Here is a 22,756-nt window from a genome sequence, read left to right on the forward strand (position 1 = left end):
GAGTTTTGTAACAGGCTGGAAGGAAGAGAGAAGTATTAGTATCACTAACTCAGAAATGGGAATAATGATGCTAATGAGGCAGAGTCACCGAGTGTTAGCCTCTGCCTGAGGCGAGATTGTTGTCAGGGTGACGTTACTCTGTAGGACACATCTTCTGTAAAGTCTTTGGACTGCCTGCCTATAAGAAATGCCTGGTAATTAATGAAGAGATGTTAACGACTTAAGTACCAAGTCACATGACTCCTCCAGACTGCCAATAAAAGACTCCCTGGAATCAGATTTCAACTGCAGGGGCTGATCCCAGCCATGTGTGTTGAATCTAAGAAGCAAAAGCTAACTTTGTGGAGATTCAGCCAACAAAATAAGAGTTCCGTAGCAATTTTTGGCCCATTTTTGGGCTATTTTTGTCTTTTTTTCCCTGAACTATAAGGCTTTCATGGCATGGAATCTTAATAGCCTTCAGTACTCTGCTTAATGCTTTCATCCCATCTTCATCAGTTCGTCCAGACACTTCCTGAAAGAATGGGGGCAGGCGCATTAGCCATCTGTGTGAGTACAGACTGTCTGTTGTATGCTGTGATTACTCAGAGTATGCGGAGGGAGGCCTCTTCCAGTCACTAGTTTATTAAACTGCATAAACTTAACAGTGTGTGCATCTGCAGGGGGAAGATGTTGGATAGTATCAACATGTCTGAGATTGACTGACTTACTTTTTTATCTTGCAAATCTAAACTAACCAATCACTGTGGATCTATTCAGGATTTTCCTCTTTTGCTCCATCCACAACATCCTTGCACTGTGAGCCATTGTTAATTTCATGGGGGGATGAGTGAATATTTCCTAGTTTCTCTCTCACTTTTACTCTGAATTGAAATGCAGGCGCTCTCTCTCTCTTCTGTTTATATTGGACACCTAGTCCAGGAGGCTGGGGAACACGATACATATACTAGAACTGACATGTTTTTGGTTGATTCAGTAAACTAAAATGGTATTATTGGTATTTCTCCTCTCTTGTTTTTGATCCTAGTCTTTTCACTCTATTTTATGTTTAGATGACCTGTTGCCCCTTCGAAACAGTGTCTAGTGATGGTGAAATTGATTGACAATTTTGTTTTTTAACCACAGGCCAACTGCAACATGTAGTTTAATTAAGATTATTTGAAAAGGGCAGAAGTGAAAAAACATGTTTCTGAAGTTTGTGACTAGTCTTCTAAAATTCATACTGCTGTCTCTTGTTACACTCTGCAATGCCATTAAGCAAAAAATGGTTAAGTGGGCCAATCATTTATATCTTTATCTAAAAAAACCAACCGATTTTGATTAATTTATTTCCCCAACTGAGACTAAGTAGGATTCAGTTCGCTGCTTAGAGACTGCCACGGGGAATGGTTTCTTACTGATCACTTAAGTAGGTTTTTTCTTTCTGCTAGAGGCAAGACTTTTATATTTTACATACTTAGGTCTAACAAAGATTTATAAATATATCAGGAATTACACAGGATATGTCAGCTTTAAACAATTTCCTTTTTCTAATCTCTGTTAAAGAATAGGACTGGGAGATCTGGATTCTGTTTCTGGATCTTTTACAGACTTCCCTTGTAAACTTGAGCAACACCCCTCACACCTAGGGGCTTCAGTTTTTCCCCATTGTGAAATCGAGATGGGTTACCACTTACCAGCTTCCCAGTGATTATATGTGGCTAAGCGCATGCGTAAGAGTTTATAAGTTTGGGGCCTTAATTAGAAAAGTGTTTCAAAATCCTCTAATGGAAGTATTATTATTATCATTATTATTTGCCTGGTCCATACAACCCAATCTTTGCGTTGGCATATATCTTAAATGAAAATAGCTTACAGTAATCACTTGTAATTCTCATAAGAAATATTATTTTTAAAATGGCAACAGTCAATGGAAGCTGGAATTTGAACATTGACTATACTTATTTATCATATGTATTTATAAGGTGATCATTACAACACAATTTTTAATTATATGGACTTATACCCTTTTTCAAATAATATGGAGTATTTATAACTTATTCTATAGCCTTAGATACACAAGCAACATCTTCTGTATATGTCAGACCACCACAGTCCAAGAAAGTCATTTACATACCAGATTGCATGAAGTTGCCAAGTCCTGGTATCAAACAGATGATTCTAGTACACATTTCCTCATAGAAGCTGTGCTTAGCAAAAAGATGCAGCAATCTTGGTAAGAAACGATTAATGCAAATTCTCTCTCTTGTACCTGGAACAAGGTACAGCCTGGCTTAATAGCCAAGTCTGGACAAGTGTTCAAGTTAGTTAATGAGGTGGAGTTGAAACATCATGTTGCATTTAAAGAGATTAGAAAATGGTAATGTTTATTTGAAAACAAAACCATAGGTGTGAGTATCGTTAAATAGCTCTGTCCCTATATATTGTGACACACAAATTGCAGACAAGACTTGAGACGTTTCTGCAGGGTTTCTACAGACAGGACTTGAGACATTTCTACCAGGTTTCAGTGCTTATTATCAATACATTCCCAGATTCAGCTGTTTCTTATACGCCACACTTTGAATTCCATTGTGTCATGGGTCATCACCACCAGTCTTGTTAGCTGCTAATAAACTTGATGTGCAAACACTTTTAAAAAAATGCGGGTTGAATGGATTTAGGTGAGTTATATTCTACTTGCCTATAATAAATAAACCAAAGATGATGTGATGTATGGTGCGATAAGCTACTGCTAGATGAAGAGAGTTCTCCTTTCAACCGCAAGCTATCCTATCTTGGTTTACATTTCTATCCTTATCTATTACTTACCCTGTTACCATTAGGTTTTATCTGGACACTTTATCTTGTGGATTCTTCATCTATTCAGTCTTAACCCGCCTTGACTTATCTTTCCAAAAGATAATGCTGTCGGTTCAAACAGAAGTTATGGGCTTGATGCAGAAATTATTGGGTGAGGGAGGTTCTTTTCTCTGTGTTATATAGGAGGTTAGACTCGGTGGTCAGAGTGGTCCCTTCTGGCCTTAAAATCAGAGTCTAAGTTGATGATTGAGATTTTGCAGCTAACGTAAGTGGTCTCTTCTGAGTCTGGCCCACTGGTTACTGTAGCAATATAGCTTGGATACTGCAGTGTATTATCCACCCTATCTCTTAGCTACAGATAAGTTGTGGCTTTGGACTCCTCCTCCTTACTTTCTTTTTCCTTTCCCTCCCCTTGTTCTCTGTCCTACCCGTTTATAATGTACTACTTCATAGAGATTTTGCTGTGGACTAAAGTAAAACAAAAAAACCCACCAGCCCTGCAGACTGTTCTATTTCAAAACCCAAAAGCTTAATTCTTAACTGACATGCAACCTCCTGTAGTAAATGTGACCGACTGCTCTCTTTTCCTCTGCTCCCTTAAGCAAAGTAAATCAGCAGTGAGGCTGAAGGAAGACATGAAAAAGATAGCTGCGCTGCCACTGAACAAGCAGAGGGACGATCGCTGTCAGAAGGTGTTCGGTGTGAGTCTCCAGGACCTCCAGCAGCAGGGACTTACCAAGAATGGTCTCCCAGCAGTGGTGTGGAATACAGTAGAATATCTGACCCAGCACGGTAAAGTTAACACCGTCTCTTTCATTTAATAGTGTTATTTATGTAAGCCTCTTCAAAGGAAGTTTTCTGTTTGTTTATTTATTTTCATTTATTTGGCATGAAAACTGAATCAAGCTGTGGATCAAACTGTGCTGAAAATAATACTGTATTTGGCTTTCCTCTTTTTGTTTGGTTGCCTTTATGTGGAAGTATATTCATAGGGACATTCGCAAATGTAATCTGCTGTGTTATAAAGTGGCTATAAAGAATCTGTTCATTTTATAATTTAAAATGTTTTTATAACTAGACTTGCATTATTGCTTGATTAAAATTAACCAGATATGCCCATCATTTCTGACTCTAGGTCCTACACATAAACATAGTAGTGAATGTGTATGATAGTGAATAGAATGCCGTGTGTAATTGTAAGCCCCAGAATGGGCTTTTTGTTTTTATCAACTAGCCCTGGAAGGTTTCATGTAAGCCTCTAAACTTCCAACCTCTCCTTACATACATTTAAGTTGTAGAATAGAATGAACTACTTTCTCAGCGGATAAAATACACCTCTTTGCAGAGGGCCAATGCAAGGCCATTGGTACAAATGCAAAGCACTTCTGTGGCTCTTAAATGATGGCTAAGCCTTGTGCTGGCCTGCTACATGGGAGTGAATTTCACTCTGTGAGAATTTACATCTTCTGGTCTCACCCTAGAGAGTGGAACAATGTCCTTTTTAAGGATTCTCCTTCATGCCTGCTTTTTAAAAGCTCTGTAACACTGGTTAAATTGCAGTGTTTAGGTTTCCAGCCCACACTTTGGGAAAATAACCACGCTTTTAAAAACAAACTCATAATAAGCTAACAGGGATTAATATAGGAGGTGAATTCACAGTGCAATAGCTGTTCGTGACAAATAACTCAACAAATAACTTTCCAAGTGCGTTAAGCTAAACAGGGACAAAGCACTTTTATTCTGGAATAAGAGTGTCCACATATAGAGTTATTCAGGAACAGCTGTTCCTGGATAATTCCATGGTCAGACAAGCTGTAAGATATTTCAGATGTGATGGAGGAGGGAGAAATCAAGGGCCTGAGTCTCTTCTCACTTAAACTCCTATAACTCCATTTCAGTCAATAGAGGTACACTGGTATAAAAGTGGTGTGAGATCTCAGTCACCCCCCCAAGACCACCTCATAGCAGGTGGTGTGGGTGATTGCTGTTTGGGGGCATGGTTTGGACCTCACTTTTGTTTAATTGATTTGGTTAGTGGGAAGGAGGGTTGATCATTTTTAGATTCATTTTCATTTTGTGTCATATCAATGAGGAGGCCAATTTGGTAATGCCTTGATGTAGTACGTGTAGCATGTACAATCCTTTGGAATTGGAGGCACAATACCAGTCCACTGGGGGTTATATTGTACATTGGAGAATGATTAGGATTCTCAGCATACATTAGAGTGACCAGACGTCCCGATTTTAGGGGACTTGTCCCACATCCCGACCTTACATCGGTTGGGACGCCCTTTGTCCCGATACCGGGGACCGTCCGGACCACAGCCGCGGCGCCGCCGCTCACCGCTTCCTGGTGCAGCTCCCGGCTCCCGCCCGCTGGCAGGAGCGCCACGTGCTGCAGGGATGGGGCTTGCAGGTGCTGGGAGCAGGCAGAGCAGGCAGAGTGTTGCACCTGTATTACCCCGTGGCTAAAGTGTGGTCGGGGTGGGGATGAAGATTGACTGGTGCTCCTTTTGGAGTCTTCCAGTGTTGCTCCTTAACTGGCATGAGAGATCGTTGTGCACTGTGATAGCAGACAGCAATGGCAGTTGGCTGGAACACTCGGTTGTTTTTGTAAGAAGGTTCCTAGAGCAGATGTTCCTCTGGATTTTTCCCCTCTCCACTGAAAACATTTCTGTGCAACTACAATTTGCTCTCCCAAATTCTGAGCAAGAATGTGGACTTTCTTTAGAAGGCTTCTTGGCACTGATCCCCAGTGATGGGTGGGTGTGAATGAGCAAGCCTCCAACAGTGCCATGACCACTCAAATGAGTGTACACGAGATGCTGCTGGGTTTTGCACAGTTTCTTCAGGTCCTTCTGTTTTCCCACGGGACCCTTCTGGCCATCATCTTGTCTTCCTTCACTTGGGTTTCCTCAGGGACTCTTCCTCTGGTTTTGTTTTGTTTGGATTCTCCTTTATCCAAACTTAACAGCTTCACATCTTCTGGTTAGTGAGAGAAACAAACTCCTCTGAAGTTTACAGGCTGAGAATGGCTCCCTTTTCTGTACCTCTGAGTGTGGCGCTGTGACAGATTTCCTTTTCTTTATTGTCCCAACACCTTGCTGTTTGAGTTTAATTTTACATTGACATATTTTCCTTTTCTACTATCACTCGCATGAGAACGGTAGGGGAGCAGAAATGGAGGAACCAGATCAGTCACTTTCTGCAGGATTTAAAAAAAACAACAACCCATGAACCCTTTTTTAGCCTGTATGGCTGGAAACAACCTTCCAAATGTGAATCAATGCAGTGCCCGATTTTGTCACCCCTCTTCATTCTGAGCAGTGTGTTACTCTGTGAGGAATTGTAGTGAAATCAGGTAGGGGATTGGCTGAGACCCATCTGGTGAATGTACCCTTTTCTTTAGATACATGACTCCTTCCTCTTGGTTGCTCAGTGCATCTCTGATCTTTAGATTGTAAGCTTTCCAAGGCAAGGCCTGTGTAGATATTGCTGACCTGTGCAACAGCAAGCATGTAATAACAGCTAATGTGAGATCATTCATCGGCAAGCCTAGTACCATCCCCTAGGTCAAAAGACCTAGGGGATGGTACTAGGAAGACAAATCCTAGGACTCTAAATGACAGAGCCTCCTGGCTTCTGTGAGCGAGGGGGGTTGTGTAGGGAGGGGTCAGGATGGAGGAAAGGAATCTTTGCTATTCTACCTCTCAACCTTGTGGCTACATTTATTAAGAGAAAAGGGGAGGTGTCTGCTACTGTGCCCTTCTTCCAACCTCTAGTGTTGAGCCCAGGGATGTCCTCTGTTTTTTGACAAGCAACAGCAGAATAGAATCAACCTGCTTTTTTTATTGATCTAGTCTGCATGATGAAAAATACTCTTTTTTCCCAGTAGATTCACGAGGCTGTGGGTTAGGGTTGCCAACTTTCTAATTCCAGAAAACCGAACACCCTTGCCCCACCCTTTCCCGGGGCCCCACCTCTTCCTGGGGCCCCACCCCTTCCTGAGGCCACGCCTCCGCTCACTCCATCCCCCCTCCCTCCGTCGCTTGCTCTCACTCACCCTCTCTCAAGTGCTCATTTTCACTGCAAGGCTCAAACAGGCATAGTTATTGTTTTGACAGATGTATTATGCTAAGTTCAGGTTTTATTTGTTACAGGACACTAGAGCTGGCAGCAAAATAGTCAAAAAGCGTAATTTAAACAAAAACGAAATTTCACAAAGGTTTTCATGATTCTTTCCCTCACCTCTTCCCATTTTTCGTAACCAGCTCCATGTTTTTTGTTCACTAAAGTTATTGTAATTTTATGTGTGGAATTAGGACCACACATTATCACAGCTGCAATGGGTCCATTAAAGGCCCACTCCTGAAGCCCAAATACAAATCCATAGAGGACAACCACAGAAATGCACACCTGTCCAGATACCTATATAAATAAACCTGTTGAAACTGACTCCCACACCTACATGCAGATACACACGTGTATTCATGTGTACACATCTAACATGCACTAACACATATACTTCCACATTATTTAATATTACAATTGTTGTTTAGTGCCTAGAGACCCCAACTAAAATCAAGGCTCCAGCGTGGTAGGTGCTGGACATATACATAAAAAGAGAGAATCTGCAACAAAGAATTTATAATGTAGCTAGACAAAGGTGGGGAGAAATGTATGGTACATTGGCTCTTCTGCAACTACTAGTCAACAACATTCACTTTTTAAGAAATAATACATTTCTTTTAGAGTTTCCTTCTCTTATAAAATATGTATGTATTCATTTCATAACAAGTTTTTAAGTCATCAATTTTTTTGTGTGCAAGCCTGCAAAAGGAATAAAAGTCGAAGAGTTAGGCTGCAAATTTTATTCACACAGGTATACGCACATGCGGCAATACATGCACCTCGAACAGTCAGCGGCCTGCCAGGATCCCTTTTTGACCGGGTGTTCCGGTCCTAAACCGAACACCTGGTCACCCTACCATGGGCTGCCTTCTACTGCCACGGTCTAGGGTGAAGAGACTCTGGGTTTGTTTTCACTGCAATTAAAAACCCGCAGCTGGCCTGTGTCAGCTGACTTGGGCTCGAGCGAAGAGGCTCTTTACTTGCAATGTAGGTGTTCGGGCTTGGGCTGGAGCCTTGGCTCTAGGACTCCGTGAGGTGGGAGGGTCCCAAAGCTTGGGCTGCAGCCCAATCCCAAACATCTGCATTGCAATTAAACAGCCCCTTAGCCTAAGCCCTGTGAGCCCGGTCAGCTGTCACGGGCCAGTCCCAGGCATCTCATTGCAGTATAGAAACATGCTCTGTGTATTACAGATGGTTGGAGTGAGATTGCCACCACCATGCTTCAGTGTTGTTTTATTCATGTAGCACAATGACTTGTGAGGATGATGTATAGGGAGAAGGTGCTTGGGAGCCAATCAACTAATGGTGAAGGGGAAAGATCATGGTAATATACTACTGGTGTATTGATAAAATGGACTCGTGGCGGCACACTACGCTCCCTTAAAGAAACCTGAAACCCAAATGCCCCATCTATCTGCCAACATAAACTGATTGAATTAAATCCTTGTCCCTGGTGGAAACTTAAGTGAGCCCTGGGTTCTAAACTGAGAAGGTGATGGTCTGATAAAGCTATAATCCCCATCCCTTCTCCAATGTGAAAACAAGATCTAAAAGATGTCCACTTGTGTGAGAAGAGCCTGGGATAAACTCATGGTTTTCAAGGCAGCCATGAGCTCCTGAGCTAACGTGGAAGAGCAATTTTCTGCATAGACGTTGACGTTAACTAGGAAGAATAACTAACACGGCCCTCCATGTGAGCTCAGTTCATTTGGATGGGAAATAAGAGGTACACAGTGCACCACCACTGATGCCAATTCAGTTCCATCCTGGAACTCTCACTAGAGTGAAACCCACGTGAATGGTCACTGCTGACATCTGAAGTTAGATGTGGACAACCCTGTGACGTTGTGCAGTCTACATGGTTTTATAAAAACATGATAATAAGTGAATATAATGTAACTGGGATAGTTTTATAAAAAATTTGATAAGTGACTATAATGCAAATGGGATATGCTTTGTGCAAAAGGTCTCTTGTAAGGTATCATTACAAAGCTCATAATCTACTGAGTGTGATCATCCTATTTGTAGAAATGTACCACTCTTGTATCTAAAACTAGAAATATAAAATGTAACTCTGAGGGCCTATTGTAATTATGTAAAGTGGGGGCCATTAATGATGGTTTGGAATCTTGATGACTCCCATTGTCTGCAGATGGCTGTTTACCTGTGAGTCTCCCTGTATAGGTGTGTGCTGGCAAGTGAGTAATGAAGTCTTGCAGTGACATGTGATCATGTCACCTGAACTGGAATCCATCTTTAACCTGGTGCTTTTCCAGTGAGGGGAGGGGGTGGAAACCCAGAGGAACAAAGGGTTCCCGCCTTATGCAAAAGATATATAAAGGGGTGGAAGAGAACAGAGGGGGAGAGGAGCCATCATGGAGAAACCCCTAGCTAACACCTAAGCTGGAACAAGAGCTGTACCAGGGGAAAGAATTGTGCCCAGGCCTGGAAGGTGTCCAGTCTGAGAAAAACTTACTGAAGCATCTCTGAGGGTGAGATTATCTGTATTTAGTTTGATTAGGCATAGATTTGCGCATTTTATTTTATTTTGCTTGTGACTTACTTTGTTCTGTCTGTTACTACTTTGAACCACTTAAATCCTACGGTCTGTATTTAATAAAATCACTTTTTATTTAGTAATTTACTCAGAGTATGTATTAATACCTGGGGGAGCAAACAACTGTGCATATCTCTCTATCAGTGTTATAGAGGGCGAACAATTTATGAGTTTGCCCTGCATAAACTTTATGCAGGGCAAAACGGATTTATCTGGGTTTAGACCCCATTGGGAGTTGGGCATCTGAGTGCTAAAGACAAGCACACTCCTGTGAGCTGGTTTTCAGGTAAACTTGCAGCTTTGGGACAAGTGATTCAGACCCTGAGTCTTTGTTAGAGCAGACTGGAGTGTCTGGCTCAGCGAGACGGGGTGCTGGAATCCTGAGCTGGCAGGGAAAACAGAAGCAGGGGTAGTCTTTGCACATTGGGTGGCAGCTCCTAAGGGGGTTTCTGTAATCCAACCCGTCACAAACCCACTGCAGAATCCCTGTTCAAGTTCATGTTGACCTGAATACCTATCCAAGCTAGCTGAGCTGGCTGTAGGTCAGCTTTATCATCTAGACACGCTCTGGTATACAGACAGAATTGGCATTTTATGGGGGAAGTTACCTCTGCAAATGTTAAAAATAGCCCATTTTCCCCCAAAATCATCTAGCCTAGCCTTTTTCCAGAATGAATTTCTTATTGGAAGATAAAGAACATCTTATCTGTATGGGGAATTTGTTACTTTGCCCAACTTCTCACACAGAAGTGCCATTCGTTACTGTTCTGCAGTGCTTCCCAGATGTCCAGCAGATGTCAGAATAGCAACATTGGTTTCTGTGCACCAGGTGTATTCTGCAAGTTGGGCCTTGTGTTTTAACGATGTCTCTTTCTGACTTTAAAATGTTCCATGCTATGTTTGTAACCCTTTTAGTATTAAGCTTCAGCATGAAAGACTAATTCTGCAGAACTGGTTTGAAAGACTGCAACGTTTTGGTTACTGGGGTGCTTTTAAAAAATATATACTGACTCTTCAGTTTTGTGGAGTTGTTCTACTTAAGTGTTTGAATCTAGGAATGTCCTTGGAATGTAGTGAACTTTTTAATATGATGTAGTTCTCCTGGCGTCCTCTATGGAAGATGTAGATTTCTTTTACTTACCTGAACAGGTCCACTGAAGCAAATAGGGGACTTTTCACATGAATGAAGTTACTCACATAAGTGGTAGCAGGATCAGGACCTGACTGGGCACCAATTGAAGTATGTGGAAATAGGTTCCAGCCATTTGGGCCCAAATCCAGAACGGTGCTGAATATTGACAAGTTATACTGAAGTCGTTATGCATTGTGGGTGCTTGGTAGATATTTGTAGGACTCTGGATCTGGTCTTCAACATTCATTATTACTTTATCCAGAGAATCCACTGGCTAATAGCTTTGTGTCTTGGTTACTTACAGAATGGTACTGTTCTCAACAGGGTGTGCTAATTGAACGCCAAGTGCATGTTGTTTGTTTTACTCATGTTTAATATGTAATTACAGGGCTGACACAGGAAGGTCTCTTCAGGGTGAATGGTAACATGAAAATGGTGGATCAGTTGCGTCTGAAATATGACCGAGGGGAGGAAGTGGAGCTGGCTAAAGATGCTGATGTGTGCTCAGTAGCCAGTTTGCTGAAATTATTTCTGAGGGAGCTGCCAGATGGGGTGATCACTTCTGCATTGCATCCCAGATTTATACAGCTTTACCAGGGTGAGTACACGTAAAATCCTTTGATAATCTGACATGTAGTTGCTTTCTTGGGAACCAGAATTTACAGACTCCATCTGCCTGTATAGCATTTCTTATTGTCTTGCTCTTTCCATTTTGGATTTCCCTTGGCATCAACCACCATCTCGTCCCAATGCATGTGCTCACGCTCTCTCTCACACACACACACACACACACCCCTCCCTAACAATTTGAGTGGAAAACATCGTGGTTGTGTAAGAGATAGCTATTACATCTTTAGATAGAAAATGGTTTCTTCCATAAATGGCAAAGCCTGCCCGGTTTGATGTGACTCCGATAATTCAGTTAAAGGCTCCTGATCTTAACTTAGCTTTCTAAAATGGACAATTGTTTGTTAACCATTCTTGTCGACTTGAGCCCTATACAGTATGGTAAGATGTGGCCTTTTCCGGACAAAGCTTTCCTGTCATTCTCTGAGGACAGCGACTTGTTTTTGTTAAAAGATTTACTAGTGGACTCTGGGAAAGGAAAATTTATAGCTGAACGTGACCTGCTTATCAAACTGAACACCTACAGGGGCCCAAACATTGTTTATCTCCCAGTGTGTCCATATCTAGATTACTCAGCTTACAGATAAAAATATTATTCTTCCTCACCTTCTTTATTGCCAGGCTCAAACTCAACCTGGGAGGTGACTGTCAAGCGACGTTCTTCCCCGTGACTCATGCATCATCACCAGTAATAAAGAGTCCGCAGTCGGAACTTTAATTAACAGTTCTGTTGAATAATGCATTGATCTTATCTCTTTATTGTATGAGCCAGAATAGACTTCAGTGGCCCTACTGTCCTTCCAGAGGATACGAGTGGGTCCCATTGATTTGTGGGGAGCTATTTTATCCAGTTGCAGGAGGTCTGGGTCCCTTCTTGCTTTCCCACAACCTGCAGAAGCAGCAACGCTAATGGATAAAAGTACTAGAAATGTATCTTACCAGTAAAGTGAGTGGTTGTGAGTGCACACACTAAGGACTAGAGTGTGCATTTTAAAGCATAGCCCTGAGTAAAGGACCGTGCAAAGGTTACACTCACCCCGGTCTCAGTCCCCACCCCAGGTTGGCTGCAGTAATGAATGGGGATGGGATTCAGTGCCTCCAGTCCTCCTTGGAGGCTGATGAGAAGAGAGAGCAAGACCACAGTCCCCCTTTCTCTGTGCTCCCCTTGGGGTGATGTGTTCTCTTGGAGATGCAGTGCAGAAGCAGGCCAGGAGTGCAGGGATTGCTTTTGTAACTGGCCATTCTGTAGGCTGTGCAAATGCAGGGGAAAGCTCTTTGCGCCCTTCTCCATACTGTGTACACACACAAGGACACACTGTCCAATAGTTGAAAAGAAGATGTCATTGTTTAGAAGGGTCCTTTCCTGGTTACAGCCACACTTACTGATTATGATTATTATTATTTTAAGATTTCATCAGCTGTGACTTATCTACCTATGGTGCCTCTTGTATTTCATTGCTGTTATGAAATGGAAAATTGTTTAGTACCTCGTCTTCCAAAAGGTCATACCAGTGCATTATGTTGGGAATTACGAACACGTGGTATGAACAACACAGGTAGCCAGCCATTTGGAGAGTTCCATTTGTACTTTGGAATCCACAGGTAATTTCCCCTAGGAATGGAGAATTCCTCTGGATATATATATATATATCATTTCCATGGGAAACACCTCTCTAATTAACAGAGAGATCTGGCCACTGAATGCCACTGTTGCATTTAAAACACATTGGTACAGTTATTTGTGTAACATACAAACTTTTTCTCTGCACAAGGCAGTTTAATTAGGAAGGTATGAAAGCACCTTGATGATTAAGGTTTTCACCCTATTCCACAGTAAATCCTAATTTTAGTTCTATTATAACTTTGGCAGGAAAGCTAGGATCTGATCTGAAAAATGCCAGATGGATGCTGAAAACTAAGAAGAATTTTTCTGTTAATATTGAAGTGTGAGTGAACTTTTTCTGTGGTTTATACAGGTCATTAATAAATTACCCTGATCTGAAATGTTGACTTTGGCAGGGGTTTTACCTTTGCTCAGTTGGTAGGTATCTGTGTTTTTGAAGCTAAAGGATCAGAGTTCTAGTTTCTGCTGTGCAGGTTCGTGTGAGTTATCCAGATACTTATGTATGGGTGTACCAGCAGATTCATTGCAAAATGGCACCCTCTTTTGTGTATGTGTGGTTTTCTCTTGCAAACCATGAAGACAGTGGGTCAAGCTATTTTTGGGTTACAAATTGTTAAAAATAACATTGAGTCTGGGGTCACTCATCTGCGACTCCACAATGAAGATTGCTACTAGGGTTTCATTACAAATCTGTATTCACTCCCATTAAAACTAAGATCAGGGAATGTACTTTTGTGAATGCTTCAGGGTACACTAGAATTTGTTTGGAAAGGGTTAAGGGAATTGGTGTCAAAACATCTGTAAGTTATCTGAGCCTAAAAGTAACTTTTTAAAATATTATTTAAAATGCCTAATTGTGGAGAGAGGGGAATCCCTCTAGCCATAAATATAACTTAATTAAAAAACTACGAACTTTACATGTCTTTATATGCTGTTAACATGTAGGGCATAGTTTAATTAAAAGCAGAAGTCTTATTTAAAAAAAAATCAACCTTAATTGTGTAGTACAGCAACAAGTACTTTATAAAGTCAACATGGCTTGATGTGCTTTCTAAAGTCTATGCCAGTGATACTCAAATCTCAGTGGTACAGGAGCCAAATTAGCAATCAGTATTACCCAAAAGAGCCACAGTAGGATGAATTCATTGTTATATTTAAACAGTATGACAGGGGAAATATTTAGTTTATATTATTCTCACAGCAAAATGCCTGACCAAGTATTATTATTTTATCAACTACAATTGATTTAATAACATAGTAAAAGCATCCTCATTGGTTAATAACTTAGATTGGTTAATAATTAAATCACACAGTGTTATAATATGTGCTGAGAAAAAGAGCCACGGAAGACACATTAGAGCGCCACTTGCGGCTTGCAAGCCTCAGTCTGAGTATCACTGGTCTATGTAAGGCAAGGTGAAACAGGAGCCCAGCAGAAGGCTCCTAAATGCCAAAGGGTATGCAAGATATGAGAGAGAGAGAGAGATCTCTGCAGAGCTAGAAGAGGCAAGAGGAGGTGGAGAACCAGTGGAGCGCCTGAGTCCCACAGCACTGGTTATCTAGTCTGTGGAGGAGACTGAGGTTTCTCAGGGGTTGGTCCAAAACTGTGCAGTGATTCCCCCCAGGAACTTAAGAACCTGTCCTCACCACCTTCTGCTTCAAATGCAGGGCGCATTTCTTCAATCTGCCTTCTGTAACATAAACACAGAGCAGTGTGCACATTTAAAAAACAAACCCCTACCAAAACAAAACACACTGCATATACAGCCCTCCCCCTGGGGAGAGGACGAGAGAGAGAGAACAAACCACATGTGACAGAGGTTAGTCTCATCATTTCATGCACTACTTGATGGTGCTCAGATACTCTGGTGATGAGGGTGCTATAACAACCTATACAGAACAGCAAATAGAATCTTTGGAAAGCTGAGAATCTTGTAGAGCTTTAGAGTTCTGCACGAGAGAGTCTGCTGGTGGGAAACCAGGAACACTGCCAGTTAGTGAACTTCCACTTTGCCAGGCAGGGTGGATGGGTATGAAAGAGAGAGAGAGCTCCTAAGCCCCATAGTTTAGTTTTAAAAAATTGTTTAAGTGAAATTGACAACCAAGTGTGTTAGCTTTAAGGTTGTTACTATTTATTTCCACTGAAAAGAGGATTTAAATGTATGGAAATGAACACAAATACACTCTCAGTTCATACAATCCCAGATAAAATATTACAACATATTTTAAAGGCACCCTTCGCTCCGCTCAAGCACAAGTCTACCAGGAGAGGGTTTGCAGCAGTGCAAGTCGCTGCCACGCCTTTGGCAAGGTGCTTGTAGCAGGCCACCATTGCCCCAAAAGTGGGTGGCATTGGCCAGAGAAGATGCATGGTTATGTGATGCACTGGTTCACTTCTAGCACATCCCTATGCAGCCTCTGCCAACTGGCTCCTGTGGTGCACCTGGCAGAAATTAATGCTCCCTGCCATGGTGGAGGACATGCCCTTCCCTCCCTCTGCCTATACAGAGTGTCTCACTGGTACAGGGAAGTGTGATTGGTACTTGCCTGCCCAAGCCGCGTGAATCAAACCTATAGACTAACAGGAAGCATCACTGCTTGGAGATTTTGTTGTTGTGATGGAAGTTCCCCTGGGAAGTGCTCTGCAGTCCCCAGACCAGGGTCCCCTATATAAGATTGTTTATTCATTCATGTCTTATCTTTTGTTTCTTGATCTCTGCCTTGTAAAGACCGTGGTACGTTCTAGGAACCAGTCAAGCACAAGCTCTGTACATACAGCCCTTATCCCCTTCCACAAGTCACTTCCTTTCAGCAGGCCAAGTTGTTACTGTAACTTTCCTTCCAGAACACAGGAAGCTTTTTCTTGTATAATTCTTTTGTGGCGTTCCTCCCTTGAGTAGGTATGTATTGAAGAGTGGGCCGCACTGTGTATTGTTTGTTTTTTGGCACTCCGTGTATTTATGTTGAAGAGCAACCTAATCATAATGCTTGCTAAAGATTGTTCATGTGTGGTCGCGGCTCCATCTGAGAGTGTTATTTTCTTCATAAGTTGCATCTAGAGTGAGATCATGTATTCCCCAGTCTCATCAGTAGCCTTGTTTGGCAAGGTGAGGCAAGTAGTATCATTGGAAGGGCTTTCTAGTATGAGAGAAGGAAAGATCTGTTCTGCAACAGTTCATTCCGGTGCAGCCCTTTATATCATGCTTCATAGCTAAGCACTGTCCCAATTAACTCCTTAAAGACAGAGCTAAAATATTGGTTCTCAACTTCCGTAGGCCAAGTTTCAGCCTGAGAAATGGGTCCAAGAATGGAAATGGGAGCTGACCTCTTCATCAAAGCATTGTAATAAAGCTGGCCCGACTTCTGTGTGGTGCCTTGTTATTGGCTGTCGCTGTTCATTTTTTCAACGTTGCTTGGCTTGTATTTTCATTTTGATTAATATCATGGTTAGCTAGGAACTAGAAGAACAACTTGTTTGTTTTCTAAATACACAAGATACTTATCAACCAATAATAACACTTGAAGCTGCATTTCATGTGTAGATAATATTTAGTGCAGCAGTAATACCAGTAAGGAGGCAAAGCTGTAGAGAGGGAGAATAAATGCTGCTTTATGAAGTGGATTATGAGACCCATCTCTATGTCATTATGTTCCTGGTTTGGGTGGTTTATCCCTGAGCTACCTGTTTACATTATTATAGAAGGTGGTTTTTTGGTATTTCTTTTATTGACTTAAACATGGTGTAATCTGTTGCCCTAAGGCAGGACCACATCTTAAACATATCACCGTGTCTGACAAATGAGCTGATATAGGTATATTTTTAGGATGGTGTATGAGTGAATAAAAGAGTGTTTCAAAGTTTCCCAACTCCCCCTTAGCCACAATGGCAATTGTAAAACTTAACTTATTGCATGGCACTTCTTAGTTATGCTCAGTCATCGTGTTTTGAAATGGGAGGGAAATGATTAAGGGGCAAAAGGAATTGAATTAGATGATTAGCTAATGCTTACTGTTCATTCAGAGAAACCCAATCTGTATAGAAATATGATGACCCATTACAAAGCTGTCCCCCCTTGTTCAATTATGTGAATGGGTAGTGACATGCCATGAGCCTAAAAATGACCACACAACTGTATCCAGTTCAAACTCCTCTCTCTCCCATCACGGCCTGTAGTCTGCTTACTTCTCTCTCTTTAATGCCCCAGTCATAGTTCTGTGCATTTCTCGATGCTGTGCATTATGCCTGAAAGTAGCTCCCTTTCCCTCCAACTTCTCTCTTCTCCTTTCTTCAAGTCCTCCATCAAAGCTCACTTCTTCTAGCTGGGCTTCTCTTGTTCATCTCTGCTCTCTTGTTGCCTGAAAAAAATTTTTTTTTTAAATAGTATGCGTGCTCACACAAAAACTAGGCAAACCTTGCTGTCACTATACTCACCTATGAGCAGCTTTCACTTTCCTCTTGTTCCCTCTTACCCTTCCTCCTCCTTTCCACCATTTAGGGCCTGATTTTCAAAAGAGCTCAGCATGCTGGATCCTGTACTGTTTTTGAAAATCTGGCCTTTATGTGTCACAGTAAGAACTGCTGGGTGCTGAGCACTTCTGAAAATAGGGCCCTGATTCAAGTGCCTAAATTGGAGCTGTGCTTCCTTTAAAAATCCAGGTCTTCATGTGTTGTTACAATGATGTTCACTAGGTAATTTTGACCACAATGCTGCAAAGACTTAAGCACATGCTTAACTTTGTGCATTGTATGTAGTCTTATTGAAGTCAATAGGATATACAAAATCCATAAAAGTTACTGACTTCAGTAAGATTACTTACAGTGCATAAAGTTGAGCATGTGCATAAGGATCAGAGCGTTAGATTGTGAAGTCCTGAGACAGGGACTTTGCCTATTTGATTGTCTATATAGTACTGTGAATAGCAGTGGCACTCTATAAATAATTGTGTTTTCTGTGCTGTCCACTAGTTGTTAAGTAGTTCTTAATGCTCGATTTAAAATGGAATAGAAAACTTTAATAGCAGATGATCAAACAAGCCAGGAGTAGTTTGTGTGCTTGGTTGTCATGGCACGAAAACATTTGTGCCCTCTGGTAAGCTGCGAAGAGAGTGCCCCATTTAGAGAGAGACTGTCAAGTGTAGTTGAGACGGATTTACCGTAACACGTTTACAAAGCCCATGCAATGCTATGTGTGTGTTTCCTGGCCTCCTCCCAATTCATCAGTCTTTATATTTATTGTAAGTATTAAGAGGACTGAATAAAATGGAGTGTCACTAGTGGTGCAACGTGTAGATTTGTGCCTCTTTTTTAAAATTGTGGTGGTGAGGGAGGGCTTGACTTCCAGCCCCCTCAAGCTTCTCTCCCTCCACCTCCCCACCCCGCCTTGCACGGGGTGTCGAGAGAGCAGCCACCTTTACTTATCTCCCTTGATGAGGAGAAGCCACTATATTGATGCCTGTTCAGTGAAGGAGAAGAGGGATCGGTGCTTCACGCTGTTCAGTGGAAGTGTGTTCTCATGCCCAGACAGTTCCTCTCTGACGACCGAACAATCTGAGCTTCTCCTGAAATCACTGGACATGGCACACCTAAGATCAGAGTAATGCTGGGCGAGGGCCATGGGTTGGATCCTGCCCAGAGCTAAATACTCCTATTGCTCCTGATCAATACCTTGCAGGATAGTACACTTAATGAATAGGGAAATCAAACCCATTGAATTAAGTCTGCTGCTGTGATATTGGTAACTTTGTTTACAGCAAGAAGGCCCTCCTGGCTTCAAAATATAGTGTAGAGGGGATTAGCATCCTGCCAGTTTTTCCAGGGATGAAAGAGCCTTCAGTAGATGGAAAAGTACCTAACAATCTCAGTTGCCAGTTGGAAGGTGAGAGAGACAATTAGCTCTCAAAGGCATTTCCTAATCAGGTAGTTAGGTGTGAGGAGACATGTTTTCCCTGAGTGTTAGGACTTGGCTTTACTGATCATAACTGTAAGCTTCTTAGGGGAACAAATATTTAGAATAGTAGGCAGTGTTTGCTGCCTAATCAGAAGTATTTGTGGAGGTTTAATTCTAATGTTCTGGCAACGTGGCCGTGATACTGACCTGGCTTTTTAACCAGTTGTTGTTAAAACAAAAAGGTAGTTAGTAATCAAATCAAAGGGATTACCCAATTATCTGTGCAAATTGAGATACTATTAACTTCCTTATTATTATCCCAGCCTTTCAAAATTGTCATAAAAGTCTTACCAGCCCCAGTAAAAAGAAAGAGAGGAAAAAAGAAAGAAAGGGAAAAAAAAAACCCTACTGTCTCACCGTATGCTGATGGCTGATAATGAGGGATCTAATGATATTTTAACATATGTCTTTCAAAAAAAATTACTTGCCCTAGATTAAGTGAGTGAGCAGAATTTTGCAAATCTGCTCCATGCAATGTTTGACTTTTCCCTTTGAGGAAGAAACTAGCTTTTGGTTGCAGAGAGAAAAGCACAATTAAAATTAATTTGTGTCCTGGAATTGTCAGGTATGTTTACACATACATTTGACAACACAAACCATGAATGAATTCTGATTTAAGCTTGTAGTGTAAAAAGAGATAGAAATAAGCTTAATTTGTAATGTGCGTTGAACTTTTTTTTTTAAAGGGCTTCTCAAATCAGTACGTCGTATAATCACTAAACCATAGCCTGAGAAACAGTTGTCGCTGGTATTTCAGCATGCTGTAATTCCAGTTAATCTAATTTATGAGAAACTATATTGAGTGACAGATGTGAGAACATTTATTGCCTGGCCTTCTTAAATTACATGCAAGATAAGTCTTGTTTAATTTTTAACTGTAAGAATGTCTGACTGCAAAATATAAAGCACATCCCAACCTAACGACCATGCCCTCAGTCCCCAAACTGTGGCAGTTTTAACAATGTTGATCATTCATATTTTTCTTCATAGCGCTCTTCTTCCCCCAGGGTACTCTGTAATTCACCCTGAAAATAGTTACTGGACACAGAAGTATTTTAAAAACACCAACTACTTTTTTTTTTTTAATTCACAGTCTCTGTTAAAGATGCTTGGGAAAATGTAAGCCAAAAATATGATTGCCTTGAAAGTCCTTGTACCTGTGACTTAGTGTACGGAATTGTCCTCTACTGGTATTTGAAACTGAGGGCACTAGATCAAAAACATCAGTTCAGGCATTAGAGCTAAAGCAGAACCTCCATCTCTGCTGTCAGTAGAAGTAACAGCATTTTATGTATCCTCTATCCTAGCCTCCAGCCATGAGAAGGCAAACCCACAACACAATGTCCTTTTCCTTCTTTTGCAAAGCATTCTGCACAGAGTGCACAAAACATAGAACTGTTCCAAAGCAGCATGTACTTGGCATGTATATTGTTCCAGTAGGCACTTGCTGAGCTACCTCAGACACAACATGCATGGTTTAGGCTGTTTACCGGACGCGGGTCTCAGAAGTCCCTGACCTAGTTGGGACTTAACCAGAGGACGTTCTGTTCCAAAACCAGAAGGCTTTACCTCTTGAACTAAAGAAGCTCTTCTGACTCACAGCATTATGTATTCTCTCTTCAAACCACTAGCTGCTTTGGGACAAGATACTCTTCTGCTAGGAACACATAGTACAGGGATGGGCAACTTGAAGGTAGTACATGGTGACAAAATCCACTAAAACCCTTTGGTGGGCTTGGGGATGTGATGTGGTGGGGGAGAGAGGTCAGGTCCTGGGGAGGGTTTGGGGAGGGGTGTGGAGAGTGAGCCCACCCCTGTGCTCACCCCTCAGGGTGGCTGCTGTCCTGAAGAGGTGGCACGGCTCCCTGCTGTGGCCCATTGGCTCTTGCCACAGCATCATGTGACATGCACATCTGCGCACAGGTGGGGCCTCCCCTTGTGACTCCATGTCCTGCCCCCTTCTTGGCCCTAGTGCTGCCGGATTGCCTGCCCTGAACTGGTAAAGTTCAGGCCAAGTAAAGTTATCTGGCAGATTGGGTACAGCCCCAGTTATCCATCCCTGACAAAGTAGGTCAGTATCAGGGAGACAGAAGAGTTCAAGTGGGGTTACACGGAGCAAGGACGCCTCTCCAGTAGCAAGAAAGAAACAGGAGGAGCTATAAGTGTTACTGAATATATCTTAAATCAATCACAGAGGGAAAAAACTTCGTTACCTGTCAGTTTTACCTGCAGCATTAAAACTAGGTAGAAGCAAAACAACATTTCTGAACGAAATGATTTTGTCAAAACAAAATGATCTTATTGATCCAAAATTACTTTTTAAAAAAATCAGAGAACTTTTGACATTTCTGCCTTTTGTTGTTCCAATTCGGAATAAAACAAAATTTCAAAATCTCGAAATCCTCCATGAAATGCAATTTCCATTCTCTTCCCAGCTCTACTTGTAATACAATACCCTCACAATTCATGCAATTTCTTCTAAAAATCCACAGATGTGCAAATTCACATTAGAGACACCAATAGCACACTGCAGTTTCACCCACAAAACATAGCTACTAACAAACATCACCCTTTCTTTTTCCATTTGTACACAGGGGGAAAAAAGACTTGTTTACATATAGGATACAGTAATAGAGCTACATTTCCTGTTTCCCCAAACAGTCCTGATTCCATACTCCTTACATACAGTCGCACTTACACCTGTGACTGAGTCCTTTGACTTCAGCAAGACTGCTCACGTAAGTGTTATTCAGCGTGAGCAAAGGTTACAGAATTGGACCTATATAAAAGTACACTTCAAGGAGTATTTGCCGAAACATATTCCATTAACAGAATGTTAAAATTGTAGGTCAGGAACTATACAACACCTGAACCATCATGCAGTTCTTGCTTGCTTTATAGATCATTCTTCTACAACTGGGTTTTTTGTGCTATGCTAAAACAAATGACCAAGAAAAAGGGGGTAAGAGTTTAGACTTTTCAAAACTTTTTTTTTTTAATGTACATTTTCACAAATATATTTATTAGCTTTTCTTATGGTACTTATTGCTATGGCATTTAAACACTTCACAAGCATTAATCAAATATCACTGGAGCTAATCATGAGGAGGGGAACTGAAAACCAAAGATTGAGGGAGGGATAGGGTAGCACAGAGACCTTCTTCATACAGCCACAGAGCAAAGGGAATGGTAGAGCTGCAGCAAGACGCAGTATCCAAGACCCATCCTCTGGGATTGGGAAAGAGCCCATGGACTGGATGAGCGGGAGAAAGCAGTAGGATAAATTAGAGAAGTATGGTATGAGGAAAGATATTTTGTGACTAGTGGAAGAAGAAAGGGGAGAAGATAGTCAAGTACAGTATAGAGGGAGAGAGGGGAAAGGGGAATCGTAGCCCCCCGCTTCCCCCCACACACACAAAATGCCCTTAAGAAAAGATGTGGTGATATGTGGGAAAGAAAAAGTGTAGTGAAGCCAAGAAGAAGGGCACCAAAGCACAACACAAAGGTATGAACATGCAAATAAATACAATGACAAATAACCAGAACAGAATAAACTACAGCGAGGGTGGCTCTGAGTGTTGTGATGGCAGTTTCACTCTGGTTAGTCCTTAGGCTCAGGGCCGGATTTCCCATTAGGCACAGTAGGGCACGTGCCAAGGGGTGCCAGCATTCTAGGGGCGCCTACAAGTTAAAGGTGTGTTAAAAGTTTCATTTTTTACAGAAAACACAAAGGTCAGTTGTAGGGGGGGGGGGGGGGCATTGAAGATGCTGTGCCTAGAGGTGCCTAAGGTGTAAATCCAGCTCTGCTTTGGCTGAGAGGTTTCAGGCAAGTGTTTCAAGCCCAGATTATTTATTTTATTGCACAGAATGCATTTAGTATCCTGTCTAAAGAAATTTCAGTCTAATAAGATGAACAGGAAGTTCCCATATATGAG

The 22,756-nt window shown here is 41.7% G+C and overlaps 1 protein-coding gene across 1 annotated transcript in view; it reads left to right on the forward strand.

Annotated features, from left to right (window-relative positions):
- The first annotated feature begins 507 nt into the window (after nucleotides 1–507).
- FAM13A (family with sequence similarity 13 member A) overlaps nucleotides 508–22,756 on the forward strand; it is a 185,732-nt gene continuing 163,483 nt past the window's right edge. The window contains exons 1-3 of the mRNA XM_065404718.1: nucleotides 508–549; nucleotides 3,405–3,594; nucleotides 11,011–11,220. Coding sequence (XP_065260790.1) covers nucleotides 523–549; nucleotides 3,405–3,594; nucleotides 11,011–11,220 — 427 coding nt within the window. The 5' untranslated portion in view covers nucleotides 508–522. The remainder of the gene's footprint in view (nucleotides 550–3,404; nucleotides 3,595–11,010; nucleotides 11,221–22,756) is intronic.

Source organism: Emys orbicularis, chromosome 5, assembly GCF_028017835.1.
Source record: "Emys orbicularis isolate rEmyOrb1 chromosome 5, rEmyOrb1.hap1, whole genome shotgun sequence".
In the NCBI taxonomy this organism is placed as follows: Eukaryota; Metazoa; Chordata; order Testudines; family Emydidae; genus Emys; species Emys orbicularis.